The sequence below is a fragment of the Rhea americana genome, unplaced genomic scaffold (genome assembly GCF_003343005.1).
Source record: "Rhea americana isolate MKP2758 unplaced genomic scaffold, rheAme1 scaffold_41, whole genome shotgun sequence".
Lineage (NCBI taxonomy): Eukaryota > Metazoa > Chordata > Aves > Rheiformes > Rheidae > Rhea > Rhea americana.
The window spans coordinates 4795100-4819760 of NW_028186546.1; the positions used below are offsets into that span (position 1 = coordinate 4795100).

Below are 24661 nucleotides of genomic sequence, written 5' to 3' on the forward strand. Positions count from 1 at the left end.
AACTTTCTCAGTGATCTGAGGAAGACCAAACTTAGCTCTCTACTCACCCTATTATTTCAAGGAGCAAGAATTCATTAATTTGTATGACTACTCTAAAACAGCCATSTATGAACACAGCTAGAAGTAGGCATAATTTAAAGTAATAGCAAAGCACGMGTTTAGCTGGGTTTAACAAAAACTAAAGTACCCCCTTCAGCAGTTGTGTCCTGGCCTGTCTTCTGGTGTTAAGCATGTAGCAATATTCCAGTTTTAAACTGTTGGTACAGCAAAGCAAGGAGCTTAAGTTAATCTGTGGGAAAAAGAAAGGCATGTGATAGTCCTCRCTTGTTCATTTTCTAACCCTTAACCAGGGGTAAACTAACATCTGCTGCAAAAGGCACACTTTTTTTTTTTCCCCAGTAAATAAGTGCCTTCAAAGCAGCTTACTTTTAAGTCAGTCCTTAGTGTAATGTGAGGATCACTTTAGTTTTAGCCTTTTGTAGTTTGTTCAACCTGCAGCAGCTGCTGTTTCCCAAGCTCCTTACGCCACTGCTTCCCACAGTAGTGAGCTCTGCTGTGCTGCAGCATTAGGCACATGAACCTGTTCCCCCCCCCCCCCCCCCCCCCCCCCCACACACACACACAAATGGAATGGGCAGAGAGGGAGCAGTAAACGCCCTCCACTGGAACGTGGTCTAATCCACATGTGAAGGAACACAACGTTTCTGGCACTTCTAGCTAAACTACCTCAGAAAACCTTCAAGAGTCTCTGACAAGCTCAGAGCAGGGGCAGAACGCTGCTTTAAGGGCTAGTTAACTACAAAGCRGAAAAAGGAGCAGGGCAGGCAGCTGTGTTCCTTCAGTCCCCTCAGTRTATTTATTGGCACACTCTGCATGAACTTTATGTATCCTCTCACAGACCAGCAGCAAGACTTTCTATAATCAATAGTTTTAGCTAAGAAATTAACTGTGTTTTAATGTCAGACCTTAGGAGATACAGTTTCCAGCTGTACAGAGGCTAATGAAATTAAACTCTACAGGCCAAAGCCTGTTCCAAAACTCCCAGAAGGTGGTGGTGTTCTGGGTCAACCAAGGAAGAACACCWCAGGTGATTAATACTACGTTACTTGCAGAGTTTTATGTACAGAGTAAGTAAGTTTATACTTGAGCAGTTCATGAAAGCTTGACAGCAGGGAAGGAATTCAATCCAGAGCAGGTTTAAGCCACAGGAATTGTGATCATGCCCAAGCTGTCAAGCACTTGCAGCCTCTGGAAAGCAGCACTCTGCACAGGAGCTCCCCAGGCCTTCTGCCAGCTCTTCAACAGGCCTCAGCTGCTCAGCAGCAGCTAGTTCTTGCAGGCAGTGATTCAGAAGACCCTGCGCTGGCATGTCCCACCCTTGTGTTGGAAGTTTGTGAGGACATGACCCAATACAGCTCCCAGCTTGCTCTGATGAGGATGTCGTACTCTTGCCAAATAGTTCCCACATCGTAATGGCGTGCAGTGCACAGGTAGGAAACAGAGCGGCAGCATCTCTCCAAAGCAATCCACTGCGCTTCACAAAGCGGCACCCTGGMGTCAGAGCAGTAGCTGCTCCCAATTTTTCCAACGGGAAGGCAGGAGGGACAGCTAATCACGGTCACTATCGCTGTCGCTATCACTGCTGTCGCTGTCTGACTGGATACTCTCCAGTGCCTTCCTGTAGACGTAAAACAATAAAGATCAGGGAACCTGTTGCAACCTTTTGCTTGAAACAAGTTATCCAAAACACAGGGCAGACCTCCCCAAAGAGAATGTYAGGAACTGCCTGATGCCTACCGTTCTTGAAGGACAGGTTCTCCCAGCATTTGAYGGAGTACGTCCATCTCCTCTCCAAAAACCAGACTACTGCAGTTGCCCAGAAATCGGTGGGCCAATTGTCAAGATTGCTGGAACTTCTCCCCTGGACCAGACAAGTGGCTCCCAAACTGTGGTCCCYCAAGGCTGTGGCCCACAGTGGCCCACGGTCTGCAGTATGACTGCATCAGCTCAGCAACAGACTGGGCCAATGTACTGACGGTTCACCCCGATCCTCAGAACCTGCAAACCATCCTATACCACTTCCCTGCTCTTCCTAGCACAAAATACACACTATCTTTCTTTGAATCAGCCAAACACAAGGAGCAAAACATTCAGAGAAAGAAAAGYGGTGTCAAATCTGAGTGCTGGATATAACTAATACCAAAATGGAAGGTTACCTTYCCTCCCAGTGTGGGATCAAACATGGAGGGGGTTTTTGCAAGTGAACTGAACCAGAGTGAYTATCAACACAGAGGTGCAGCATTTTACAGATGTGCATCATATGGAAAGCCACTTTCATTCCTGGCAGAAAAGCCTTAGCAAAGGAACTATCATCCAGCACCCTGTCTGCAACACCCYCTCAAACAGTACCATTAAGTACTCCAACTTACTTCTGCATTTCAGAGAGTTCAAATTCCTCCTCTGTTCTGCTTTTAAGCTTCAGAGCTGAAGGAAGACCAAAGGAGGCGGCCAGCTTTACCAGCTTAATTGCCTCATCTGGGCAGTTGGTTTGTTTGGCACAGTTCAAGAACTCATCCATCACTTGGTCACTGCAAGAGAAAAGCAAGCATCACTGTTCCCACCCAAGCAGGCCGGCCATTAGCTTCCAGCAGGTGCTTCTGAGAGGGAAAGGTAGTGACAGATTTTCAGATCACTCAGAATCAGCCCAGTTCTGCTCATACCAGAGCTGCTGGGAATTCTACCTCAGCCTTCGCTACAGACAGACRTGGGAACTCGACTCTAACCAAACGCAATACCTCTGCTCCCTYGCACAGAGACAGAGCACTGCTCAGAGTAAGGAGCTTACCTTTGCACCAGCCTAAATAACCTTCCCTTCTGTGCAGTGCCCACATGAGGCCCTGCCCTTCTTTTATGGGTCTGGGAGAAGTARAAGGACAACATGAGGGCAGTGCCTTTAAATCCAAGCAGGCATGTCGCTGCCAGAGGCTGCTGCGCTGTCTGGGCACCGGGAGGTGACAGCTGGCTCTGCTCTGCCAGCTCCATTTCATGTCAACGTGCTGTGACAGCTGCAGGAGATGCCGGTTTTGCCCTCAGGGAGGGAAACCAGCATTTGTCGCAAGAAGCATGTCAGAGAACGGGAAAGCAGGGGACTTTTCAACCAGAAGAGCCTTCTGATGAGGTATCCTCATCACTCCTTTTCCCTCACATCCGTACCCCATGGCAGCCACAGACCATCAGCTACGCTGAGATTTCAGAAAGAGGATTCTCCTCCTTTCTCTGTTCTTCAAATTGAGATGGGGCTCTGACACGGCTTGGCAGCGTCAACATTTCCTTGGGCCACACTAACAGAAGTCTGCCAACACGGCCAAGCACAAGGTACCATTAAGGAGCTGCCTTCAGTACCATACGTCTATAGCGGTGGAGTCAGCCACACAGAACTAATGTGCCTTGGTAACACCCGTCTCTGACACCACATTCAGCTACATAAGTACCAAACAGTTTGTTTTTAGATATGTTCCTCTTGCATAGAAATTGTTTTCTACTTTAAATATGGTTTTTCCCCTCCCTGGAAAAATCTGGAGACCAGGTAATTCTTGTAGTCTGAGAAGGTGGCATGCACAGTTTAGGATTTAACTTGATAAACTCATCTTCAGAAATCCAGGTATTTCTGAAGCACCTACGCTTGGTTAATAGCATATTATTTTTTTTTTGAGCACAAGGGGTGAACACATATGCCCAAGGGTGCCGTTTAGACTGATATCTGTTACAGAGTTAATCAGTGGCATGTTTTGTCCATGTTCCAGAGTTTCTTTCAATGGCATCCCAAGGATCAACCACTTAAGCCATCCTTTGCATCTTCATCATGTCTGGGACACAAAGATCTCAGAATATTAGTATCTATCAGTTGATAAACACCCTCTGCTCACAGGGACAAACACATACATATGTGCACTCAGGACATAACAGTAAGATAAGGACGACTTAYTGCTTACTCAGTATGTGAAGTCAGTGAATGTACTCACGTGGGGATCCTATTGATCTGCTGGAAATGCTCCATCATGTTCCTGTTCAATAGGGAAAAAAAAGAAAGAAAAAAAAAGCAAGAATTAAATCTCTTGGATAAACCCTTGCTGGAACACCTGCAAACTCTATTTAATGAGGCGATCTTCCCACAGATTTGGAACAGATCCCTTGCTACCCATATTCTCCCAGATGCAGTGTACATCTGTTAAGACATTGTGCTAAGCTAGTCAGTAGTTTCTATTACAGCAAAATTAAAAGGTGCAGTTGGTGACAACTTTAATTTAAAATCTCTCATATTTTTAGGGAGGTACTTGCCACTTCTTTGTTCCAAATGAATCATCATAAAGAGGTTATCTGTATTTAATGGAAAATGTCTCACAACCTAGAATTGAGGGYTGGGTATTTCAATTAGTATTCTGAATTGAAAGCATGTAGGACAGAAAAGTCTAGMTTCTAAATTCTACAGAGTTCTAAAAATTTTTTCTTTATAGCATTAATTAATATTAACTAATCAAAGTTTAATTAAACTCTAATTAAACTCTTAAGGAGTTTCAATTTTTGAGAACTGAAGTTCCAAAAATTAGAAATTAGGAAGTTCTAGGAAATCAGCAGCACTTAAAGTGATCATCCAGCCCTGCTTTGTCCAAAGCAGGTTTGGCTGATGCTCTAAGCCAGTTGCTACATTTACTTCTAAACCATTTTATACAACAGGCAGCTGTAACTTGAGCTGAGAATGAACAGCAAAATTAAGAACCCCTTCCTATTACATTCCCAGCAGGATTTATTCCCTGCTCCTGTCTGCACTAGCATCCCAAACAAATCACTCATTAGCTTYAAATTTTCGTGATTAAGACTTGAATTACAGTGTTAGCAAGATAAGAGCTCATGAAAGCCACAGGCATACCAAGCATCCTGGGTTCTCCCCGCCCTGGAGAACAACATGACGACATGGCCCAGGGCACTGCCTGTCCACTCTAACAGGGCCTGGTCCCTTCCAGATTGCTCAAGGGCAGCTTTAATATCTTCAGCACATTTGGCAAATGCCAGCTGAGTCTGTAAAAGATTAMGCTATTAATGCCAAAACTTCTAGAATCAAAGTACCCTTTTCAATGAAATTCCTCCAACATCCTCCTGCTGACACTACAGGCCTGGTAAGTGCCGCCGGCAGGATCTGCACCGGTTAGTTTGCRTATGTGTTTATCATCGGCCAAACCAAGAAGGAATACTACCAGCGATACCTTTGCCGCAGGCTCCTCTTATGCCTTTGGAATAGGTAAACTTATGCCTTTGCATGATTTAAATTTGTGAAYTAACAGTGGTTACTCCTGGCAGAAAAGTCTCCCTCCTCTGGCAGGAGGACTGTCCCTGCTAGGCAAGCTTCCAGACAGCTTTGGTGGGAACGCTGCAGTSAGAGACCTCTGCAAGGTCAAGGACRAGCCTTTAACTCTTCTCAGTTTGTCAGTTACTGCAATGACATTTGTGGCAAAATCCCTGAATTTTGCACTCTGCATTCCCAAGGATGTGCTAAACTCTGGCTGAACAGCCCTTSTGGCTGGGCTGGATTCTTTCTCAAACTCCTGGTTTGTAAGGAATTCTCTTCTTGTGTTAATTTGAGGTTTCTCTATCAATTGAAGACGATAAAGAGCAGACCCGCATGGGCTCACGTAAACTTGTGTATCTGTACTGGCATATGCACACCAATTGGAAGAACACCGGAAAAGTAACCAGGGACAACACCACAGCACCTAAACACGGTGTGTATGCCATACTCAGAAATGCAGAATGCTCTACTCTCTTCTCACTGGGCYTCCTTACCTCTTCAGGGTGCTGCTCCCTGCTCATCAAAGACAAAAGCTCCTCCAGCAGATCTTGTTTCCTATTAAATCCCAACTGTTTGATATCTGCTTAGAGAAAGACAGCAGTGAGCAGGATACTTTCTGCATGCTGAAGCCTTTAGCTACATACTTGTCTTCCCTCCTGAAGGTGCCAAAAGTAGGCAATGAATTTTAGTGAATTAAGCCTGGGCTGCTGMTGAAGGTACTAATCCAGTAGTACCTTACTCTCTGGTAAGCACTCACGTTTTCCAAGAGGTAAGTATCAAATATGACATGGCTGTGATCTGACAGTCTGTACTTCCAGCAAAAATGTCAATTCTGCCTTTCTMTAGTACAACAGCTCCACCACTGCACTACAGAATAATGTCCCTCACRCCAAAACATCTTATCACAGTGACTCCGAGGTGGTAATGGGAAGCTTCCAGTGGCAGGTKCACATTTTGAAGACTGAAGCACAGTTATCTATGTTGTCCCAAATCCAACRACAAGCGTTGCTTCCACCTCCCTCCCACTTCACATTCACCGTCACTTCTATCARGCAAATTGCCTAGGTAGCCACATGGCTATCACTGACCTTCCCACACTGAAGGGATCATTTCCAAGTGGTTGGCTGCATCCAGTGCTTGAAGGAGGTCAAACATATTTCTAGAACTTGGATAGAAGATCTGATGAAGGAAGACAGTGACTTTAGTCTACTATAAACGTACCACTTCTCCGTACTAGAGCTTTAAAGCATGCTTACACTAAGACACGCTTACCGAAGGGGTCATTTCTTTGTACCATTTCAAGACTACATCGATTTGTTCCATCATACACAGCAGTGAAAAAAATTTTGACCTACAGAGGACAAAAAGTACTAATTACTAGATACAATTGGATCACCTGAACCATACAGGAACACCAGCAAATCAGTGTTCTGATCAGGTTAGTACTGCAGGTCAGGGAAACCCCACTGTAAAACTGCAGTATCTAATAGAATCAAAAAAGCAGCAGTATTTTTGATGAAAAAAAACTTACTGCTAACATTAGGCAACTGGCAGGACCGAGTCAGAAGTAGGCCACAGCCTTCTACAGTTTCTACAAAACACAATCTCTCTGCCTGACACTGGGCCTGAGGTATCTGAACCCCTCTCAAACTCAACTGCAGGTTAAGTAAGAATTGAAGTGAACTGAATTAACCCAGTTACTTGCCCAAGTTCACAACACAAGCTTAGGATCTTAAGCCAATAAATGGAATAGGAAAAACAACTTTATACATACATACATATATATATATATATATATATATATAAATTAATTTGCCTTATTTATTTGTGAGATGAAGTCAGATCATATGAATCACCCCACCTCAAACTGCGTATTATTTTGATGATACTATTTTCCCATGAATTTATTAGAGCACCTCTAGTTCCACTGCTCTAATAGGCTTTTCTTCCAATCAGATCAGTACCAGTCCAAGCACTTAATTATGCTCTGTGACTGCAGTATTTACTAACATTGGTAAAGATGCTTCAGAYGGCTTGATTGCCTCGTCACACGGTGGAATTACTTGGAGTTTGGTGCCTAAATACATCTGCTGTCCTGCAAGCACCATGCAGACAGCCAGGTTCGGCCTGTATTCTACTTCAGGATGAAAGGTTAGGACGCAAGACTAAATGGACAAAAGGGTTGTGGAAAATACCACGGACTGGATGAGGATTAAGCTAGACTGAGGCAACGAAAGGGCTGGGTTACAGACTTCTGTTCCTTCCTTGCTCTCTTGGCAGCAAGAGAACACTTTCTTACAATGCAAGAGGAACCTCTGAAGAGGCATAACTTTAAATGCTCAGTTTGATGGTAATCTACGATTTGTTTTACACACTCAGCCTTCTCAGATTTATGAACTTCACCTAATTCCACACACTCCAAGACACCTCATTTCAGTTTGGGAAAGGCCATGACTGTTCTTGAGAAGGACTATGTCATCTAATTTCTAAATTGCACATACAGCAGCTAGCTGATGTTCAACAAAGCACCCACTGCACAACGTTCAACTCCTAGTTTGTATTCAAATGGACAACAATACACAGATGCTGAATGTAAGCTGCACTGCACTTACCAATAGGCATTTAGTCGATCCATGTCTAAGAATTTCCAGTTGTCTCCCTTCTCCATTATCTTATTTAACCTATAGGCGAGCTTGATATCCTTAAGATCGTAGCACTGGAATAAACCAGTCAGATTTTAAAGCCACCAAATTTAACACATAATCATCCTTCTTAGATACGGTTTCACAAACACGTGAAGCTGAAAGCAAACAGTTTTAACAACAGCGTGCAATTCAGTGCAACGACTGATTAGGCATTTTCTTTAGTTGAGACATAAATGTGTGATTGTCCCAATGGGCAAAATTAAAAGCTGCCCTCTAACCTCAACAGACAGCCTTGGCAACAGAGAGTATCAGACAAATTGCATGTGACTGGCAAGTAGACGACAGGGCAAAAAAGATGGGGACTTGTGCAGCTGTCTGAGATGCACAAATTGCAGACACACAGGTTAGCAGTTTAACAGGAATCAAGGAAAGGACAGCAGACTAAGGGAGAGAAGTTACAGGAGGTGACCAAGGTCGGTGAAATAGGAAAAGAAACTGAGAGCTGAACTTTCTATGACAGGTTGAAAAATTCACAGGCAATTCCAAAATATATGGAGGACTCAAAGGAATAATTCATTCTGATTGCAGGCAACGGGTACTTACCACTTGCATAGCAGTGGCAAAAAAGTTGGCTGAAAGGGAAACAGTGCAGTCTGTTAGTTTTCAGCTTTAAATGAGACATATAGCAGCTCATTAACCCATCCTGCTAGGGGACAGACAAGACACATTCAGTTAGAAAGCAGACTGGTAGCTAAGCTGACAATGTAGCAGGGATCTTGATTCTATATTTAGAGACTTTGGCATGGTATGAGTTTTGCTAGCGAGTGTTCTGGAGGCAATTAATATTGCTGTGCTTTTGGAAACAGATTTAAACACATGATGTGTTTGAGTTTAGGCTGTTTTACAAAAGCTACATCCACTTGTTTGACTCAAGAGAGCGTATCTTTTTAAATCACTAGGTTAAAAAGGGCAGCCACCTTGCTCCTTTTCTCCATTAACTCTACGAAAAGAAAATACAAGCAACAAAGACAGGTATCTGTATTCAGACAGACAGACAGACTGTTCAGTACATCCCAGAGCTGTCCAAGAATGTACAATTGCCCCCTGAAACAGATGCCTCCTTCCCATTTCATGAGGCTTTTCCTCTGGTCTCTGTAACTGGCATTTCAAAATAGCAACGGGACTGATGCTCCCTGATGAGGCAACTGGCAAAGCAAGCCGCAGGGGAGCAGGATGCACATAAAAAAAACCTATCTGCTCTAGAGCTCATTTTATTTGTGCTGCAAGAATTTTGGAGGATTTTTAAAATATTTTTAAAGGAAACACTAGATGCTATCAGAGACTGAAGCAAYGACTCTCTGTGGGTAGCAAATTGGAGGAAATGCCTGTAAGGCAATTTACTTTAAATCTCTATGCCCAATACACATACACCTTGAAAGACTTAATTCTTTAACCTAAAAAGACATTACTGTGTTATTCTAATGTTTAGTGTGTACCTCAGCTACAGATAACAGAATCCTCTGAGGCAAGGAAAGGCCCTGCAGAGAACAGAGGTTTCTGAAGGCAAGAGTCAGATCACATCCAGCTAACGACAACACACTAAGGAAAAATAAGCCTCATTTTTTTTTCAAAGTGTTAAGCTGAATTCAGCAACATCAAAGTCATCAAAGAGCATGAGAAGGATCCCACTTTGGGGGAGAGCAGAGAATGTGTACATATACATCTTGTTTAGACAAAATTGCTCAGATCTGGTCTTATGTGAGCAATCTCTCTCTCTCTCTTGCATTGTGTGGAAAACTTCATTTAGTTTCCATGATTTAGGCAAGGTCTGTATCCATGTGCCCATCATCACTGCCTTTGCTGAACAGTGATAYTTCTGTAAAGAACTTGAAGGAGCAGAACATGTATCATCATTGTCTGCATTTCTGGCAGTAGTTTAGAGCAAGAAACAGTACTAACAAGCAGAGCAAAAYAGAAGCAAACAAAAGAGGTGTGCAGCAGTCTAACTACTTTCAGGGTCCTTCTGAAGGACAACAAAAATAAGGATAATCTAATGTGCTACTTAAACATAACATCTCTTACTCTACACTTGTCCTTTAAATGGCCAAACAGCAAATTAACTCTTCACTTGTTTCCTGAAACATGTACTGTAACAGCTTGTTCATCCTATCATACACAAATCTATCAGCAGCTAGAGTGCCTTCAGGCACTCTGTTAAACAACACGTTGCACACAGCACAGCTGTGGACCCTCTTTGCCAGACTTGCCTTCTGACTGAAGCTGCAGCAACTTCTATATGTAAAAAAGGCTTAGGTATGTCCTAGGGCAAAGAGTCTACGTACACAAGGGAGCAAGAGCCAATGAGATATGTGAGATACTCAGAATCTACCTTTTCTACAGATTCAAGATCGATTTTTGGAATGCTTTCCATAAAGTTTCATTTCATGTAATTTTCTGAAAAGGATTAGCAGTATGATGCACCTTAATGTCCTAGCTCTTTCTATCTCTTCATCAGAAATGTATCATTTCACTGAAGCTGCTAGCAGATGCTTTTCCTTGAAATAGTCTCATGAACACCCTCATGTTTTTTACTGCACGTAACACTTATCCACGTTGCAACCACTCATACTTCCCACACAGAAGCTCACGTGCCTATGCATAGCACACCTTCCAGGCACTGGCTCTTTGTCTCCAGAATTATCAGAAGGTGCCAATATAAGCAAGCTGCAGGCTGGYAGAACCACTTGAAATTTCCTAAGTAACTTTTTCATCTATGCTTAAAAACAAGGAGGTTGTCAGTACCGTCATCTGGGTCCTGGGGAGTGAAACTCYTCTTTTCAACTTCTTCTAGTACCTCAGTAATGATGGTTGATGGGCGAAGCTCAACTGTGGGACAAACAGACAAGCGACATCACATCTCAGTTGTACTATGTGCTTCGTTCAGTAAAGAACCCCAGCTTGCAAATATACTACAGAAACTGGAGCAAGCGCTGCAAACGGGTGTCAAGACTCTCCCCTCTCTGTCCCTACTCGTAGTGCTCAAATCCAGCTGCCATTTTATTAGCACTAAAAGCTGCCCTACTATTGCCAGATTTTTACACCATGACAGGACGGATTCAGAAATACTCGAGCACATTCCAGCTAGGAACCCAACAGGCCAGGACACTTGTCTATTAGGAGGTGGCACTGGAAAAAGCAGTAAGATTTATAAAAAGCAAAATGAGACTCCAGAGCAACTCCTTCACATGTGTTATAGCACAAGGACCACAGTTACGACTACGGTGTCTATTTTGCTCCTATGCTCAAGTATTTCTGGCTAATGGACTCATAACATTTGGGCTCCCACCCTTCCTCACAACTGTATTTCAAGATGGCTCCAAATCACAGAACAGTTCCCCAAGAAGCAGAATCTCTACACAGTTTCTTTCCTGTGAGTGGGACAGGCTATGAAAYCACAAGTGTAACAGTCAGACTTGTGCAGCATTTGCTCTTCAGTTTTATCAATCTGAGGCCACAAATGGAAAGGAAACAGGCTTTCTTTCCAGTCCTCAAAGCACAAGGGCTTTCCCTATAACAGGTTAAGATCTTCTGCAGTTTTTTCTTCACTCAAGTAGAATCAGTCAGCACAGATTGGGACTGCACACCTAAGTTTTCTTTTAAGTCATGTATCAACTGCTTTCTGTATCAACACATGTATCAACTCATAACGTTTAGGAAATACTTAAAACAGAAGTCAGATAGGATACATTCACAGACAGCTTCATATTGTACATACCAGCTCTATAAAATATATAGAGAAGATGCTCATAYGTTGCAAGGCTAGGCTCTGAAAAGTAAAAACACTGAAGTTACTTTGACATACTTGGCTGAACTTTAAGCCTGATCTCTTCATGCTTCACCTCTTCCAGTTACACAAGTGCATAATTTATTCTACCAGCTCTCTCAGCTTCCACCCAATTGCAGGACTAGACCTCACACACACATTATRACTGGGAGAGATGACTCCTGAGGGTGGACCATCAGCTGGGATATCATATTGCTATGAGGCAAGCAGCCAGGCTCCTGCACTTTAATTAACAGCATAAGTATTTCATAACTAGTTTTCCACTCTGCTCATGAACAGACCTCTAGTATATCAGCAAGCATTTTACTAGGACAAAACATTCTCTACAACACATAAAATCAATTGTGCATATATTCCCTATCTCTGCAAACAGACAGTTGTTATCATCAAAATCATCACTTAAAGCAACTTTTTTTTTTTCTGTACAGATGTAGATGTATAACCCTGAACTCAATTCAGTAGCTTGTGAACTAAATCTCCCTGATTTACAGGAAGCTAGCTGACTCAGCTCCTGCTGCAATTTTATATTCACATTATTCGCTATTTCTGCTACAGCAACACAGAAGAACCCAGCTGAGAAAAGASAGGCTAGGACCTACGCCCCCACTGTATACACACATTTGCCCTTGAATAGTCAGATGTAATTAGAGGTAACAATATAACGATATGCAAACTCATAACTTAAGACTAAAGAGCCTTAATACCACAGATTTCAAGGTGGTATCCATAAAACTTAAAGAGCGTTTTTAGTGTCAAAATGCTTCATTATTTAAGTGGTTAAATGCACCCCCTGTATTATAATTAGTAATAAACACTGAATGAAGATTCTGAAGACTGATTSAATTTGAAATTCAGTGGCACCTAGCTAAGTTACTACAGCTTTCATCCTTCCATTCTCTCACAACAGGAGGCAAATAGTAAAGCCAAGAACACAGAGACAAATGCTTATATTTCTTCCCTAGAACTAGGAGTCACTGTGTTTGTTGCTGAACTCTCTTAAATTAGCTATTCTGGAATTGGCACCGGAATRTAACAGCCATTCTGTTTCTCTTACCTATATCAAGTGCATTCATTTCCTTTATTACCRATAAAGACGCACTTCTGCCGATGCCACCACATCTTCTCAGAGTCTTCAGTACAGCATTAAAAGTTAGTACATTTGGTTGCACTTCCTGTTGAACCATGTGATTCAGGAAKTCCTTAAATAAAGAAAAATATCCCAAACCCTTAGTACTTCACATGTTTCAAACCACAGCATTTCCCCAAYCTCAGGCTTCTCTTCCCCTATAAGTAAATGACTGTGCCTCAATTGATCATTTACTAAAGGCAGTACTATCTCATCTTTAATTAAGCTTGCCAAGAAATGGGACTACACAATTAAATCACTTCAGCAGATACTAAAGATTCATATCTAGCATATCAAGAAGATTTTTAAATTAATCAATTTTCTTCCCTGATGTTATCTCATTAGAACTGAAAACTCTAATGCTSTCCCCAAAATTCCACTTCCATCACACCTTTAGTTACAATTCAGAGAAGAATTTTTATCTAAAAACATTTTCTTCACCTCCCCACCTRATTTCCCAGTCACGTTCTGACTGGGCAGTTCTTGGATCAGCTGTGTTCTTTAAAAGGCACATTATTTTGCATGGGCACAGGTCTGATTTTGCAGTTATTTAAACTAATACCTTTGAGGAAGCTCTTGTTTTTAGCATTAGTCTTGTAATAGCTGCAAACTTCCACCCTCCACCTCCTTACCTTGACTAATTCCCATCTTTCTGCGAACTTCTCCTTCAGATATGGGACTGCCCTAATCAGTGCATTGAAAGTATGCACATCAGCTGGAAAATGTAAGATAAGCCATTTTAATTGATAACTATATTCCGCAGAAAACAGTCTATTTTAACATGGCTCAGTTTCTGGCGAGATTCTCATGCAAACATGTTTCCAGTGAGCCAGCCACATGCCAGCTGCACTGAAATAAGCAGTTTGCATTCAGCTCCCATGATCTAGCTGAGGTCCGTACCCCTGCGCCAATCATCATTGCCATGAAATGAATACATATGTACCCCACTTCTGCTAAGTAGCTTCTGCTACTTAGAAGACCACAAATCAAACCCAAGAGACACTTACCCTTATGCCTGTCATTCAGCAAGTCTGTGTACATGTCATATGCTTTCGCAGGAGCCCCATGCTGGAAAAAATAAATGAACAAGAACACTGACAAATCTCTACGTAAGATTTCACAAGCTGAAAAAGGCCTCCCAACCTTGAAGGATAATTTTACCTTCACCATCCCACGGATCATTGTGCAATAGGAGTGTGCATTCTTCTCTGGCATTATCTTAAATATCCTTTCAGCATTGTTGTTCTCCCTAGAATCAAGAAACAGTACGCATGTCAAAAAAATCAGTAAGAGAAACCTTTAGGAAAAGAATTCAACATACAGAACACAGTAATGGGCTATACTCCTAAGGGCTGAACTGACATTCAAATATATTAATTACTCCTGACATACTGAGTGATTCTGTAATCATTTACTGGATTTCCATCACCACTTTAAAAGATTAGCAAATACATTTTTTTTTTAACAAGTAGTATGTGTAAGTATGTCAGTTTATTTTGCAAATTCAATACAAAGAAAAAAATGTTTTTGAGTAGCATGGAATACTTCCAAGAAGTAAGAAAAGTAAGCTTGTYATCTATGAAGTTTGCTATAGAGGGATCTGCATCTCCTCTAGAAAGTTTTTCATTTGTAGGTTGCCAAAAAGTCATTAAATCTGTTTTATAGTAACAACGCATGGGCACAGCCCACTGAATATAGGAATATCAGAAACATTTTCTATACCTCCATCTAAAGCCAGATGAATTCAAAGATTTTTGGAACTGCCTCCTGGGACTTCTCTGCTCTGAAGTATTCTCCTGAAAAGATTTTTGCGGAAATAAGCTTCTCAGAACTCAAAGTTACGATTCAACAGCAAATGATGTGATTTGCCAATACAGAAGTTCAGCAGCAATTTACATGCTACCAAAGGCAGTTTTGTATGAGTTGTGTTAAAATGATTTCTATTACAATGTTCAGGAAGCAAAAATTAGGTAAGAAAACTGCTTAAATATACACTGTTTACTAAACATACTAACAAGACGAATTATACATGCTTGATTTTTTGTAGAATAAGTGGAAATCATTGGGTTATATCACATGATCTAAAAAACTATCCCATAGTAAATTGATGAGGGGGAAGGAGGTATTGTGTAAGATACCTACTGCTCTGCTTGATCAACTTATATTCCAAGGTCACACAGGGAACCCTTCACCCTCATTAAACTCAGTTATTAGGGTTCAGGCAGGACAAAAATAAACTAGCTGAACTACACCAGCAGTACTAGAAGTCCTCTTTGCAGGTGAACAACAAAAATATGTTACCAGTGGGAAACAGCTACCTAAACACAGTTCAGCAGAACTGGCAGGGTTCCAGTTGGGAACCAGTTCCAGTTAGAGAAACTATGTTTGCTAGCAGATCAGACACAGGACTCTCCTAATTGTAATTAACATCCCTTCAAGATATAACATCTGACCCCTCTCACCCTATCTTCCAGGTAGCCACAGCACTGCACTACTGAGGACAGAAATAATAGAATAGGTTTTTCATACCTCTGGTTCTTCCAAATCTCCTTTTTGTTCTTGCTGTTCTTCCTGAGCACATTCTCCATCTCCACAGAAGCATAACAAATCTAGAAGGCTGTTTGTGGTCTCCAAAGATACAGGGCTACCTATAAGAAAATGAGAATGCACAACAGTTGCAGAAAGTAAAGAATATGTTACTAATTCCACAGCATGCCTTCACACTTTTGGACACCAAATTATGCCACTTTGCTCTCTTCTGACACAAAGGTTTCTCTAACAAATCTATAAAACTGCATGTGAAATCAACACTTTCAGAAACCCAGTCACATTAGAAGGCATTTTTAACACTGAACTAGGCTACCCATTTTCCACTGATGCCACYTAGACAACTGGAAAGTGTGCAGTTTTGCTGATCAAGGGTAGAGGTGAGTGGCAGCTGGCAACCAAGAGTGACAAATAACCAAAGCCTAAGTCAACAACTAAAATTTCAAGTGCTTTTCATAACTACTCACAGAATACAACCTGTTGTAAAGACTACCGGGTGATTCACTTTCCCATGAAATGTATTTAAACCCCAAAAGTAAAGAGAATGATTTGATGGAATCTTCTTGCTTCCATCTGCACGGGGATGTGAGAAGGTCTCAGCTTCCCAGYGATCCTCCTCCTTCAGAGGCTCTGACAGTTAAGTTTTCTATTGCTTCCTCCTCATTCACTCATGACCGAGATAAGATGCAGATTAAGGAGAAAATCATTTACTCGTTTACTGAGGGCAGGTTCACAGAAGGGGCACTAGCTGGTATGCTATGCYGTTCCTTTACAGCAGCAGCGCTCAGCATAGATGTAGCTTACACCAGCCAATATGTTACTGCCTGAGGACCTTCGCTGGCAGGATATTCACTCAACCATACTGCATCCACTCTTGGCAGCTCTTGCTTTGCCCTATCACAAATTCTTCCACTGTGAAGGAAAAAACATCAACACTATACCACTCACTGCTTGATCAGCAAAACTCTTTGTTTTCCGTTTTACCAAAGTGACATGACAGCCCAGCAACGGACAGGGAGTGCCTACTAATTCTGGAGAGCCACTTTACCAGAATAGAGGCAGCACTAAAGCCAGCAACATAATTGTGAAATTGCCTCTGTACAAGGCCTTGSTCTCCATTTATGCTATGGATGTAGTTATACCGAGCAGAGAGGAATTCCACTGCTCAGCATGTGTTAAACTAGGTGCCCTCACAGACAAATTCAAGCACACAAGCTGAGTGTTAGCCCATGCACTGGTCCCCTTTACAGTTCTAATTCAAAGTCACTAACTCACATTAGGCTATACCAGCTAACAAATCTGGTTTTTGGTTCAATAAAAGTGGAGCTGCAGCTCAAAATCTCAAMGCTGAGCACATACCTGCTTGTAGGAGCTGATCGAAGAGGTCCACAGAAGCTTTCACTCTTCTGAGGTGGATGCGCTCTTTCAGAGCTTCCTCACTCACTCCTTCAATTTGAGGCGTAAGATTCTCAGGCATCAAACACTGAAAGCAAAGAGCACAAGTTAAGCAGATGTTCGAGCCTTCTCGAAGCTGTAACACTAGCCAAATGTGTTTACTCTTCACCCAATAATACGCTACTTGGATGATGTCCTGACCTCTTAGCCTAACAACAGTAGTCACTTCAGTGATAAAGGAACACACATCCTGATCTCCTGTTTTTATAAAGAGCCTGAGATGATAAAATCCTAAGCCAAAATGTTCACTTCAGAAACACCATAAAAACATGTCACTTCTTTCATAACTGTCTGCAAAACAGTTAACGAAATTATCCTTTTACATTAGTTTGGGGCCCAGTCTTACAAATCATCTAATTACCCGCCAAAGCACAGAAAATGAAAAGATGAAAATGAAAAGCAGAATCTTACTGGTATGTTAGGCTCTGCAGCAGTCTTGTCAAAATACTGAGGAAACTCCTTTATAATGTATTTGGCAGCTCTTCTCCCAGATTCCTTCGACAATGAAAACAGACGCTGCACAGGAAAGAGAGAAAACAACAGTTTGATGAAGAAATTCTCAATTAAAGTTGAATGAGGCTGAGAATGAGGAAAAGGCTTCTGTAAGAATGAACATTCTGAGATCAAATTTAACTCATTCTTCCTCTTCGGCCTTTAGGAAGAATATAGGGACAAGACAATATTCCAGATAAACATTCAAGTATTTATGCCAATTTCTTTAAACAAGAATGCAATTTACTTCTCTGTTACAGAACTGAACCCCTTGAATTTAGTCTCGGACATGCATCTGAGATGTTGCACTACTACTGCAAGCTCAAAAGCTTTTCTCTTCAGAGGTGCAGCATTAGGAATTTTCTCTTCCTGTCCGTCACTTCTAAAGAGTATCATCAGCATCACCCAATTCTCATTCCCTCCTTTTCCTCAAGTTCTTAGGTCAGACCCTCTTCCACAATTTCTTTTAAAACTCCTCATATTTGACAACTCTGTTCAGATTTTTCAGTAGCTTCATTCATCTCCAGCCTGCAAAAGAACTGCTGAAGTTCTCCTCTCTCTTAACCACGTCACTGATCTGCCATAATACATCTCAGTTCCTAGTCTTTTCTTGCTACGCTCTAATTAATGTCACCCACAATACTTCTTTCTTGCTCTCCTTTTCAGTTCTGCTTTCTCCTGCCTCAGCTTCGTGATCTTTAACCTTAGACAAAGAGAATATCAGGACAAAATTTCTTTCTTTTTCTCTTTTTATTCTCATCTAAATACTATTAAATTACCAAACAGCTGTCCTGTGATAACATTAAAATTCCTGCACCCTGTTCACACCAGGTAGCTAACAACATGTAGTCTACGTAGCAACGTACATGTAAGTAGTGACCTTGTGCATTCCAGTTCACAAACTTGAGTCAAATTTAGTAAGTTGCATGCAAATTTAGTAAGTTGCATGCATAAAATCTCAACACTTGCACTATAATACCTTCACATTCTGTATCCAAGGTATATAAATAATAGCCTTAGTATGTTGAAAGCCCCACCTAAAGAATTACTGTTGGATTTCTTTAACGGACTATGAATGCAGAGAAGCAGAATAACCAAAGAGGTAAGCCACTAACACACAAGAACATTAACAGAGCTGCGGCAGTAGGCAGATCCCTAGAGGGGCAGGAAAAACAGGATAATTTTGTATATTTTTTTTGTATCCAGAAAATCTTTACAATCATTGTGAGTTAAGAATCACACAGATAAAAGAATTTCTGAATAGATATTTAATTTTACTCTGTAATTAAAACAAAACAACAATAGGCTAGAGTTTCCACAACGTGGGGCGGGGGGGGGGGGGGGGAGAGAGGCTATCAAAGATTTGAAAGAAAATACTTACAGAATTGGCTGTATTTCTGGGAATAAGGAAAGGATCATCCTGGAACATATAATGAGCAGCAGTAGGATCCTGCAGAAAGGAGAATCCAGGATTCAAAGGCTAAAGTTGTGTATAAAGGCATGCTGAACACCTGTCTCACTGCCCCATGCAATTTAAGGCACAATAAACAGTTCCATCAGAACCACAAGCTGATGTCTTTTTAAAGAGCAAAACACTTTTTCAAAAGCTGTTAGTCTCTTTGGAAATAGCTTTAAGAGCATCTTCTTTAAACACACATACATAGGCAGGCTAACCTAATGATTGCMAAAGGGTCCTTACTGTAATATAACCAGCAATGTGTGCCCTGCAAAGCAAATAGGGCTCCCACCCACCATAGCCTTGGGGGAGCGAAGGGAACTTGTGGGATCAGTTTCAATTTCCAGAATCCCAGACAGACATTTCTGCACATTGATCTGCAATACTGTAAAACAGAAAGCTAGTGACAGTTCAATTCTCAAGGGGTTTAAATGCCATACTAATTAAAAAGGTCAAGTTCTGTTTCTCTGTACGTAAGAGTCATTTTACATCACAGCAGAGGGAACGAGAAACTTTCAGATCAAAATAACATCCTGAGTTTGCTCTGCTCTGTGTAGAACAGCATGAATCCCATCTTTCTTACCTATGCTGCATATTCAGACCTTCTTCCACCATCCTTTAACAGTTATTAGCCCCAATACAGAGATGTTTCTGATTGTCATTATAAAGATCTGAAGTGGTGTTTTTAGTTAAAGATAAGGACGATCATAGTATTAAAAATAAGGATGAGCCACTGTGTTTTGAGGACTTAAGACGTTGGTAACTGACAATTATGCAGATTTTTGATTACTCTGAGGTTCCAAGGCCAGTGGAAACTAGCATTCTTTGAAAGCTAAAATTACGTTAATTGAGACAAAGATTTTTTTTTTCATTACTCTCAGAAGTCACAACAGACAAATTCAAACTATAAGCATGGCACAGACTTATCACCATCAGCGGTCTGGTATTAAAGAATGGCACCATCATATTTACAGCTGATGGCCTGACAAGAATAGAGCCTGTCTGCTCCTTCAAGGCATGCGTTCTAGACTGAGATTGGGCAAAAGCAGTCTGGACTGGGAAATTGAACTGGTAAAGGAATTTACTCTTGTTTTCAGCAAAAACCCTAGCAATGTATTACATTTTTCACTAGTAGTTGCAGCTTTTGTTTAGCATTAGAACGAGGCAAAGAGTACTAAGCAAAAATGAAAACCCTGTACAATGTGTGATTAAAATCCAATTTTTCCTTCACGGTCAAGGCAGAAATCAGATTCTTTCAAGTGATAGTCCAAGGCATGAGATGGAAAATTCAATCTATTTCCATGATCTTAACAGAACTGCTTACCCTGTTCACAGTAGAAGCCAATGCTTGAAGAACCGCTAGCTTATCCCTAAAAATAAAGGAGCTTTGATTAGCATTGGGTTGCACACTTTGAACCTCGTGTGTTACATTTCCTGGAGACCAAATAAGGGATTGACTAAGACGTTGAGGAAAACCCAGAAAATGTGCATGCTTCTTGTTACCACAACTGCCTCTGTTATACAGTAACAAAGGAAGAATAAAGAGCAGGGAAAGGAAAGAATTCTCTCAGAGTCCCTAAAGATTATCCTATCTCTTATTAACAGAGGTAGTAAGTCTCTCTTCAAGTCTTAAATGAAAGCTAGATTTTGACAGACTCCTGTGCCTGCACATCCTTAAGACTTTGGTTGTGTTTCAGGCAAACAGCAAACAGGCCTCCGAAAGTCTTGAGAACACAGTCATTTACCCAAGAGAAAAAAAAAAGACAAAGAATATATGACACCTTGCGTAGTCAAAACGTGTGAACAAAATAGCAGGCTACTACGTTACCAGGAGTTTTGTTAATAACAAAAACAGAACCGTGGTCAGATCCTACTAAACACTGAGGTAAAATGAGCATAAATTTAAGTTATTTGTATAGCCTGAGAAGAATCAGACAACTGAATCACCTCATATGGATGGAATATATTTGGAAACTGAACACATGAAGGTAAACAAAACACAGTATTTTAGGAGGTAGTTATTTAACATTTCTCCTCAAGTTGACATTCACTATATATTAGTGTCCTGTTCCGGCAGACAGTAAATGAGTAAAAACAAGAATAATGAAAGAGAAAACGCTTAGGCTTCAGGCTGAAGGTCATCTTATTTTGGGTTTACGTAAAGATACCATTTTGCTACAAATTTAGTTTTTCCGTAAAATCATTTTTATGGATTTTATTCTAAGCTTTTTAGAACATCAGGACAATCCTAACAAAATCACTTTTGTTTAACTGCGTTATTTCTAGGAAGGTTTTTATTCAACAGACTGTCAATGGTCAAGTTGATTTTGCTGAACAAACCATATCTACAGGTAGACAGGCAAACAAACTCATTTTAACAGATTTCTAGTAATTGCAATGTTTCATGAAGAAACAGAATTATGCTTAAAACTGCAGTGTCTAAACTATTTTTAAAATAAAGGTCAGGAGTGAAGTGTGCAGACACTGCACAGAAAGGAAGAGTTAAAGAGTAGTCCTGGAACTCCCATTAAAAGGAAAACCATGAATGGGACACTAGATCCATAATTATAACAACTTGCATTTTCTTTTTCAATTCTGCAATACACTTTCAAGTGAAATACTATTTACAAACAAGATAAACACGACAGTACATCTGTTTGCCCTTACAGAAAACTTGTTTGCAGCAGGTAGCAATGCAGGACTGGTTTTGGTACATCCCCATTCCAGTCTTATGCATAAATAGATTACATTTAGCTTTCTGACAATGAATTTTTTCCAGGTCAAGATATTTTCTAATAATAAACAAATGCTTACCAGGTCTTCCTTCGTGGAATAACAATTTCTTCTCGAGTAACTGTAAGAAACAGTATTAAAACCATTATTAGAAACCAATGACTATCTAAAGAAAATGTTATCTCAACTTCATGAAAATCCCTCAATTAAGATAATACAGCTAAAAGTATTTATTAAGCATAGATTTTAAAATCAAAGTCTGATGTAGGCCCCAATTTATTGCAATGTTAATTGGGGGGAAAAAAAAGGCTAATAGGAAGAAGACAGTCCTGTGTCCAGACAGGGTCAGAGTCTGTGGCAAATAATCCTTTCTACATCAAAGAAACTATACTCATTTACCTACCCAAGTTCCTTCAGTTACCCTTACTGTCAGATCTTCCAGCTTGAGCCCAAATCTTTTGCACTTCCTCCCTTTCCTACTCTTAGTTCCTTAGTTCAAAGTTTGTCACCTCTGTCTGCTTTTTTTTTTCCAATTCAGCTTGCCTGAATACTTCTGCAATACTCTCTGAACTTCCTGTTTCTACACTGAGACACCAATAGTTAATTTATTTCAGCCACAAACATCTGTCTTCTCAGCTTTACACCAAAAAAAAAAAAAAAAAAGACACTGCAAAGAAGCAATTAGAAGTTGTCAGCAGAGCCAGTCAGTAAATCCATTCACAGAGGATAGTGACAATTAAAATAAAGACATGAGGTAGGGGAAACCCTACAGGTCTACAGCATGCACACCACAGAGTACAGACCACTTAAAAGGAACAGATGGTACTTTTCCTTTCACCTCTGTATTGGTGCTTCCATGAGCTGTTACTTACTGGCAGTAACTTGTTTCCATTTGCAGCACTGCTCCAAATATCCCAGTTTATTCTTCTACAAAACTTACAACAGAATTACAGAATGGGATATGGAGCAGAAACAACAGAATGAAAGAAAGAATCATGTGTTAAGGTGGGAAACTCCTTGCTACCAGAAGTTGTGGCTATCAAAAGTTTTTACAGCTTCAAAGAACTGGAAAACTCAAAACAACTTCATTCAAGGCTACTAAATGCATAAACACACCTCTAGCTCAGTAAGTATTTTGGCTGTCAGCTGCTGGGGCTAAAAGAGCATCGCATATGCCCAATTTTTACACTTTGACAGACATCCGCTTCTCACTGCTATGGGTGACAGAATACTAGGTTAGGTGAATTTTTAGTCTGATTTGGTACAGTCATTCTTATAAAAGAGATGTTACAGGTTTAGTGAGGTGAGACTAGATGAGACAGAGATGAAGTCTTAATTTGCTGGAGGATATCCTCACAAGAAAAGGCAGCATGGCAGAAACCTGGTTAGACGGAACAAGAATAGAATCACATCTTCTCATACAGTTAAGTAAAGAACTGATGGTGAGGGTAACCAAGTCAAATCAGGAAATCTCTGCACAAAAAGCAGGGAAAAAAGGCATTTTATTTCCTCTTTATCTCATCATAGGCTATGCTGTGTGGAGATACAAAAATTAACACATAAGAAACTAGGAATTAAAATATCATACCTTTTGAGTTTTCCACCGTCTTCTCTAGAGCTGTAGTACTAGAAGAGTACCTACAAACCAATCAGAGTTTTGAATTTACAACAGTAACATTAACTCAAAACCTTAACAGGCAAAGGTTACGGAACTACTACACTGTGACCAGCTCCAGAGTATTGTTATTATAAACTCCTATTTGATGTTTCTCTTAAAAGAGAGACAAAAGATTATAGGAAAAAAAATCATACTACATAAAGAAAAGCGTTATAGATTTTGGGAGTATCATAGTTTTCAAAAAAYACTGCATCTGAGAAAGAAAGTCCTGAATATAGATCAGAAAAACGATCAATTTTACTTTTTAGAGGCAGAGTGAAGTTTAAGGCAGTTGAAAGCAGCTGCTTTTCTTAAAAGATTTTAGACAGGTGTAGTGTTCAAACAAAGACTCTGAGTTGGGAGTAGTGAAACTAGACACATCTTTGTCTGGCTTTCTGCAGGGCTGGGAAAGCACGCTGGCATGACCACTGCCSTAAGAGGCACACTCGCTTAAACTTGCTTCTGCTGCATGCAGCAAGGCGGCAGCTTTGCGCTCAGTTCAGATTCCCAGGACACATCTCCAAGCCTCTCTTGCAACTAGGCRACTTTTACCACTTTTAAAATACGTTAAAGCTTATATTAAAATATAGTTTTACTCACGGAGTAATCCAACACGTCACCATAGCCAGGGTTAAAACCACATGTAGCATAAAGTCTGCTACAGCCCTAGTGTTAGCATATGCTTCAATGCTGATCTCGACCCTATGGGAGAAGCAGCTAATGCATATTCACAGCYGTAAGGTTTAAAGTTATGCGATGTTTATTACTCTTCCTGTATTTCGCACCTATTTATCTTATAATTTATGATTTTGCTACCTCAGGTGGGAGTGATGTTTTGCCTCTAAGCAGCATCCGGAGCAGCAGGATGCTTTCTCTCAAGGCATACCGCTCCCCCAACGTCCTTTCCTGAGATTCAGCGCTGAAAGCCGCCAAACGCCTCAAGAGCAGATTTCATCCACCTCCCCCCGCCCCCGAGCGGCCTCTCCGCCCTTCCCGCCCTGCAGCGGCCGCGCACGCGGGCAGCCGCCGCGACCCCACTGCGCCTGCGCAGCGCGCGCCGCCGCCCCCACTGCGCCTGCGCGGCCTGTCACGCCTCAATTTCCCCCTCCCCCACCTCCTTCCTCTACTGCGCCGCCGCCGCCGCCGGGCCCGCGCTAGCAGGGCTCGGGAGCGGCCAGCCTTACCGGTTCTGCTCCCGCTTCCCGGCGCTGCCTGCCCGCAGGCACCACCGCCCGCTCAGCAACCTCATCTGCTGCCACGAGCTGCCGCCCAGCCGCCGCGCCGCCATCTCGGCGCTCCCGCCCTGCCCCGCCGGAAGGGGGGCGGCGCCACTGCGCCTGCGGGGGGGAGGCGCGGGGCCGC

The 24661-nt window shown here is 41.5% G+C and overlaps 1 protein-coding gene and 1 non-coding gene across 3 annotated transcripts; both read right to left on the minus strand.

The window, feature by feature from the left end:
• Positions 1-831: 831 nt before the first annotated feature.
• PTCD3 (pentatricopeptide repeat domain 3) lies at positions 832-24625 on the minus strand. Of its 2 annotated transcripts, XM_085314699.1 has the most exons (24): positions 24484-24625; positions 23231-23280; positions 21724-21763; positions 20234-20279; positions 18835-18903; positions 17373-17477; positions 16866-16989; positions 15489-15607; positions 14682-14755; positions 14121-14208; positions 13967-14027; positions 13592-13674; positions 12888-13032; positions 11765-11815; positions 10792-10875; positions 8593-8621; positions 7957-8060; positions 6617-6695; positions 6433-6523; positions 5839-5924; positions 4928-5076; positions 4023-4064; positions 2430-2588; positions 832-1678 (listed from the first exon to the last, which is right to left on the minus strand). In XM_085314699.1, exons 1-24 carry the CDS (start codon positions 24585-24587, stop codon positions 1609-1611), a joined length of 2052 nt encoding a protein of 683 aa, XP_085170825.1. In that variant the 5' UTR covers positions 24588-24625; the 3' UTR covers positions 832-1608. The 2 variants fall into 2 exon arrangements, with proteins under 2 accessions (XP_085170825.1, XP_085170826.1); XM_085314700.1 differs by lacking the exons at positions 832-1678; positions 4928-5076 and having other exon boundaries at positions 2498-2588.
• LOC146590417 (small nucleolar RNA SNORD94) lies at positions 13741-13883 on the minus strand. Its single transcript, XR_014897025.1, has one exon. It is a non-coding gene; the product is annotated as a small nucleolar RNA SNORD94 (small nucleolar RNA).
• Positions 24626-24661: the final 36 nt, after the last annotated feature.